We start from the raw sequence: 6,713 nt of genomic DNA, 5'->3' as shown, positions 1-6,713 counted from the left end.
CAAAATCTCACTTAACTACACAAACAGGGATGCAGAGCTCTACAGATGACAGATTTCAGAGCAGCTTATGTGACACTGTTTAGCTGCAGACAGAGCCAAGGAGGGTGACAGGCTCTTAGGCACACTGTTACCTAAAAGGATAGAGGACCGCTCTGCTAACTCCCAGTATCTATTTATTTATCTTTATTTGTATCTTTATTTGTCTGTTTACATTTCTCCCTCTTCGTGGAGGTTGTTGGATTCTGAGGATGTAGACCTATTAACTCACCCTGAAAAGAGACTGGGGTACAGACTGGACGGTCACCCTATTCATGTGTGAGAGGCCAGCTGTTCCCTGGAAGCTACTAGGTGTAGTGTTTGGACAGCACATCATGTTCATGCAGAGATGAGATTAGATTAATAATGTTGACCAGTGAGCTGAGCATTAAGGGAAGGGAAGGAAGCAGATCATCTCAGGGAAATTCTATCCAGTTTCCATAGATGGATGTGTGAATTTTCTGCCTCGTGGGAACAGTTAACAGATACTGAATGCTTATATGTCCAAGCATTGTCAGAAGTACGTTACGTCCTACAATCTTCAGAAAAACCCAGTGAAACGTCTGTGATGATCAGTTCCATTTAAGAGGAGAAACCGTAGCGCCACAGGTCACACAAGCAGTGCAGGCTGGAGCTGTGACATCAACCCAGGGATCTTGCCCCATGTCCACTGTCTCATGCACTGGACCGAGCTGTCTGCTCTGACAAGGTGCTTCCTTCTTTAGAGGAACACTTAGTAAGGCCTTCCTTTCCAATTCCTATTCTTCATTATCACAAAAGTGCCATTCACTCGTTCCAGGGACGATACAATCATTAGATGTAAGCTGAGTACCCAGTTCCCTTTGCACCTGATAAGTTCCAATCCTGTATTTCAAGTGGTGTTTTGTTGAGCTCTACAGAGGAGCCTGGCAGATTGTGGCAACTAAACCACAACTCTGAGAGTCTCGGTCTCCACCTGAGATAATATTTTGAGAAATTATCCAGAAAGTTAAAAAATCCATTTAAATTTCTCTTACTATCTTTGTTTTCAGAAGATTCTCATTTTCTGAAACAGTCTTCAAATACTAGGTCTACTCAAACTTTGGTGTGGATAGTTCTCTTAGAACTACTTCTGGGACAGAGCTGAAGCTCCAATACTTCGGCCGCCTGATGGGAAGAGCCCACTCACTGGAAAAGACCCTGATGCTGGGAAAGATTGAGGGCAGGATGAGAAGGGATCAACAGAGAATGAGATGATTCGATCACTTTGGATCAACTCAATGAACATGAATTTCAACAAACTCTGAGACATAGAGAAGGACAGGGAAGCCTGGTGTGCTGTAGTCCATGGGATCAAAGAGAGTCAGATGTGCCTTAGTGACAAACAACAATGGGACAGAGACCCCTCTGTGCACTTCCTCTGGGACAGACACCTTCCTGGATTCTCCACATGTGCCATTACTGCCTTTAGGGAGCTTACAATCTCTCAGGGCAGCCAAATGTTGCATAATTAGATGGATTATATAGTTCACTTTCCAGTGAAATATCTAAGGGGATAAGATTATCTGCACTATCACACAGAGACTGAAGCAAAGCATCCTCTGGAATATTGCAGTGGCAGAGGAGAAAGAGAAAGAAACACAGGCAACCAGCACCTTAAAAAGTGCCTTGTGGATTATACTTGCAAAATAACTCACTTTTAACAAATGATACCAGTGATATTGTTCCCTATAATGTCTCCAGGGAGCTTAAGGCCTACTCAGGTGATATCGTAAAGGTACATACAGAACCAAAATTTTTTAAAGAAGGGAGAAAAGGGTAAATGAGGGACAAATGATAAAAATCAAAAGCTTTTCTCATAAGCTCTTTTCAGACTGAACATTTCTTGGTGACCTGGAAAAGCCACATTTGTATGAATATTTCTTCCTTCTCTGACTTTGACCAGGCTCTTCTCCCAGGAACAACTAAGGAGGTGTGAAAAGCATAATATACGGCTGTGTAGATATCCACCACAGCGGCACGCATGATTTGATGTCCCCCACCTAGGCACTCATGGCAAAAATTAGCACTTTTATTGATTTCACTACAAAGAGTAGAAAAAGAAAGGAAAGGGCAAACCGGAAAAACCCAGGAAATGAAAGTTTCTCGACTCACTCTTTAAGAGCCACCCATCACCCTAGCGCTCAGAACTTGCCTAGACCTCCCCTGCAGGCGGTCCTGCAAGTCCCCAGCATCCCAATGGCCCTCCCCGTCTCAGTGCTGCTGGCCCTGGTGATGCTCTGCTCCAGCCCCACGTGCTCCCTGGGCTGTGAGCTGCCTGCCAGCCACGGCGATCTGGAAAGCTTCACACGTTGGAGTCAGATGGAGAGAGTGCCCACTGTGCCCTGTCTGAGGGACAGGACTGACTTCAGATTCCTCAGACCCTGGTGCACGGGACCAGGCTTGAGAAGACAGAAGCCACAGCTGTTGTGCACGAGTTGCTCCAGCAGACCTTCCAGCTCTTCAGCACCACGGGCTCTTCTGTAGGTCGGGAAGAGAGCCTCCTGGACAGATTCCTCGTGGGACTTGATCAGCAGCTGGAGGACCTGGATGCGTGTCTGAGGGAGGGAAGGACACTGGAAGAGTCACCTCTAGGCAGTGAGAACTCCAGATTGGCTGTGAAGGGTTACTTCCAGCGAATCAGTGTGTATCTCAAAGAGAAAGAATATAGCCGCTGTGCCTGGGAGGTTGTCAGCGTGGAAATCAGAAGGTGCTTGGTCTTAGCCAACAAGCTCATCAGAAAACTCAGGAAATAAAGAAGGCATTGAATCTGAAAACAGTTCATCTGGTCAACTAAATGGCTATTTTCTAAGACTCAACGTGCAACCTTTAACTCTATTTTTGTGTCTGATGACATATAAATAATAGCTAATATATGGGATTATTTAAATGTATGTTAAAGGTTTAGTTACCATAATTGTTTAAAACAGATTTAAGAATCCATTTTCCATATCATAAAAAGTTGTAATATTTATCTATTTATTTAAATTATCAGAAATATTTAGGCTGTTCATAGAGTTTAAATCTTTATCATTCATAAGATACTTGCTTTGTACTATATTTTGTACAAGACTACTCTTGTTTTTCAGTAGAGAAAATAAAAGTAATTCTAAAAAAACCAACGGGCTTGCACACATCTTTGAATAAAACCTGACCCAAAGCCTGATCCTACAAGATAAACCTATACTGAATTCACCTTAATAAAGAGGGAACGGGGTCACCCACCCTGGGTCATAGAAGGAACAATGGACAATTTGAGGGGGGATTGAATGTGATTCTTGAGACATAGACTAGAGGTGGGAGGGAGATGGGTGGAGAAAAGCCCAGGTCATGGACTCAGGTGCCTGCTTGGGGCCTGGAAGAACCGGAGCGCCTTCAAGGGTTAGTGGAGAACTACATACATCATGCAGAGAAGGCACTGGCGACCCACTCCAGTACTCTTGCCTGGAGAATCCCAGCGACGCGGGAGCCTGGTAGGCTGCAGTCCATGGGTCGCTAAGATTTGGACACGACTGAGTGGCTTCACTTTCACTTTTCATTTTCATGCATTGGAGAAGGAAATGGCAACCCACTCCAGTGTGCATGCCTGGAGAATCCCAGTGACGGTGGAGCTAGTGGGCTGCCGTCTATGGAGTAGCACAGAGTCAGACACGACTGAAGCGACTTAGCAGCAGCAGCAGCACATACATCATGGGAGGTCAATCTGCATATGTGGAATCTAGGATCCTGGAGTAGGATGAGGAAGGGAGAGAAGTTTTCTACACTTGGCCATTCCTGAGAAAAGAGTCTTCCTGAACTGTTCAAATGGAGGCAAGAAGAACAAGGCAGGCTGGGGACTGCAGAGACAGCTGAGAGAGGCCATGCAGAACCAGTAGCTGCCATGAAAAATGTGACTCTAAGGAAGTAAGAGGGTTTCTCAAGCTTATTTATATATATTAAATACATGTATCATCACTAAACTTTGAATAATTCATTCAAAGGAATGCGTACCCTTGACTTCTAGGAGGATGCACCGTAATCCTCAGCACTTCCTCCCAGTGTAGAAATCCCCAGCGTGCTCTCCTCATTCACTCTGCATGAAGGCGTCCTCTCCATTCATACAGCTGTGTCCTTCTCCATTACGGTTTCTGGTTGTCAATTTCCCCTTACGACTGCAAACCACCAACTCAAAGCAGAACCAGAGTGAAAGTTCTAGCTCTGTCAGACACTCTCCTATGACTTCACCTGCTCTGCCTGCCAAGCACTGCAGGTCCAGACTGTCCAGCCTCCCAGAGAAACACAGTAAATAGAGGGAACCCCGCCCCACAGTGAGCAATGGTGGAGACACAGGGGCTCCTCTGAGCGTGCACCTAGGTTATTTCATGTGCAGGGCTTTTAATATATTTAATACATTTAGCAACAGGGGGACAGAGCTTTCCTCGCAGGACATATGTTAGTAAAGTGAACACTGGAAGAATACAATTTCTCAAAGTAACAAAGATCTTTGTGGGGATTCATGTATTTAATGTAGGCAATCTTCAGGACATTGATGGATCAATCATTTTTCTCTTCTTTCTAGTTGGGACATACCGCACTCAGTAGCTATATGTAAAGTCACAGGGACTTTTGAAATAATTTTATTCATTTATTCATTTCTCACTGTGCTGTGTCTTCACTGCCACACGGACTTCTCTCTAGTTGTGGCAGAGGTGGGTCCTCTCTAGTTGTGGGGCACAGGCTTCTCACTGTGGGAGCCTCTCTTGTTGGGGAGCACAGGCTCCAGTGCACTTGGCTTCGGTGGTGAGGGCCCGGGGTCTAGAGGACAGGGCGGTAGCTGTGCCCCCGGGCTCACTGTCCTGCAGCACGCGCATCCTCTAGGACCGCATGGGGTCCTGTTGGCAAGTGGACTCCTCACCACTGAGCCTCCAGGGAAGCCCCTCAGGGAACGTTTAAGTACATTGACAGGTTTGGAAACCTTCTTGAGGATTAGGGTCCTAAACAAGTAAAATACATTCGGAGATTACTGTTAAAAATACCATTTCATTAACAGATTATTTTCTAAATAACCTTTCACTCAATACTATAGTATCATCGGAACGAGTAGCCGGGTTCTCACCGTCCTTGGTTCTCACAGGAAGAAAGAGACAGAGGAACAGAATGCCCAGTGGAAGCAACTGCCTGAATGAATGACTGAAACTCACTAGATTCTGTGACATAAGTCTCCAGTGACAGACACCATCACTGAATGTCCTTCCTCCAGCTCTGAAACTCTGAGCAGAAAAGTGCTGAACAGTATAAATAAAAGTGATGAATAATAAAAACATTCTCATTTAATTGACATATATAATCGGATGGGTACATTTGAAATTATTGGGAAATAGGTAAACTTAATACTTTAAACTGATGACACTTTCTTTGATCATATTGTGAATACATAAATGAAAATCAAAAAAGGAAGTGAAAGTGTATTAAAACAATTAGAAAATGAAAATTACCATGTTCACTATTTAAAGGCCTTGCTTAGAAAGCATGGCATCAGAGAACCTACCTCAAGGTTCCACCAGACACCGTCTCAGCCAGCCCAGCAGCAGCCGCATCTTCCCCATGGCCTTCGTGCTCTCTCTACTCATGGCCCTGGTGCTGGTCAGCTATGGCCCGGGAGGATCCCTGGGCTGTGACCTGTCTCAGAACCACGTGCTGTTTGGCAGGAAGAACCTCAGACTCCTGGGTGAAATGAGGAGAATCTCCCCTCGCTTTTGTCTGCAAGACAGAAAAGACTTCGCTTTCCCCCAGGAGATGGTGGAGGGCGGCCAGCTCCAGGAGGCCCAGGCCATCTCTGTGCTCCATGAGATGCTCCAGCAGAGCTTCAACCTCTTCCACACAGAGCGCGCCTCTGCTGCCTGGGACACCACCCTCCTGGAGCAGCTCCGCACTGGACTCCATCAGCAGCTGGATGACCTGGACGCCTGCCTGGGGCAGGTGATGGGAGAGGAAGACTCTGCCCTGGGAAAGACAGGCCCCACCCTGGCTGTGAAGAGGTACTTCCAGGGCATCCATGTCTACCTGCAAGAAAAGGCATACAGCGACTGCGCCTGGGAAACCGTCAGAGTGGAAATCATGAGATCCTTGTCTTCATCAGCCAGCTTGTAAGAAAGGTTAAGAGTGATGGATGGAGACCTAAACTCATCTTGATACGACTCTCAGTGACTAAGATGCCACATCACCCTTGTACGCTCCTCTGAAGTCATTTTAGAAGACTCTGATTTCTGCTTTAGCCACCATGTTTCCTGAATTCAATCAATAGTACTTTCTCAGTAGCAATAAGCAAGTAGATAATAAAAAGTATTAAGCTGCACAGGGATCAGTCCATAAGGGATGACTGCCATGATGTTATTTATGTTTATTTATGTATTTATTTTATCTCACAATATTTATATTTTCATGTAAAAATGTTTGTCTGCATTGTAATAAAATTTAGAAAATATGTTCATTTCCTTAATCTTCTAATTTGTTTATTAATTTCGTATGAAAGTAATTACTGTTTTCATTATGAAGAATTAAATAGTTAATTGGTCTACATAAACCTATCATAGAATAGCATTTGTCCATTTATACTACAGAATAGTTGCATCACTTTTCAGGAAATGATTGTCAAAAGGTAGAATTTCTGGATCTCTGGC

The 6,713-nt window shown here is 44.8% G+C and overlaps 1 protein-coding gene and 1 long non-coding RNA gene across 2 annotated transcripts; one reads left to right on the top strand and one right to left on the bottom strand.

The window, feature by feature from the left end:
- Positions 1-2,068: 2,068 nt before the first annotated feature.
- LOC108634603 lies at positions 2,069-4,696 on the bottom strand. The gene is made up of 2 exons (XR_001917660.1): positions 4,045-4,696; positions 2,069-2,612 (listed from the first exon to the last, which is right to left on the bottom strand). It is a non-coding gene; the product is annotated as an uncharacterized LOC108634603 (long non-coding RNA).
- A 26-nt stretch (positions 4,697-4,722) lies between these two features.
- On the top strand, positions 4,723-6,432 carry LOC102180492 (interferon omega-1). The gene has a single exon (XM_018044639.1). The coding sequence runs from the start codon at positions 5,563-5,565 to the stop codon at positions 6,181-6,183; it is 621 nt and encodes a 206-aa protein (XP_017900128.1). The 5' UTR covers positions 4,723-5,562; the 3' UTR covers positions 6,184-6,432.
- Positions 6,433-6,713: the final 281 nt, after the last annotated feature.

This window comes from Capra hircus, unplaced genomic scaffold, assembly GCF_001704415.2.
Source record: "Capra hircus breed San Clemente unplaced genomic scaffold, ASM170441v1, whole genome shotgun sequence".
In the NCBI taxonomy this organism is placed as follows: domain Eukaryota; kingdom Metazoa; phylum Chordata; class Mammalia; order Artiodactyla; family Bovidae; genus Capra; species Capra hircus.
This window is presented reverse-complemented; position numbering and strand designations above follow the sequence as displayed.

What these genes read in the sequence shown, in the direction of transcription:
- LOC102180492 (XM_018044639.1), top strand. Translation starts at nt 5,563, where the DNA reads ATGGCATCAGAGAACCTACCTCAAGGTTCCACCAGACACCGTCTCAGC.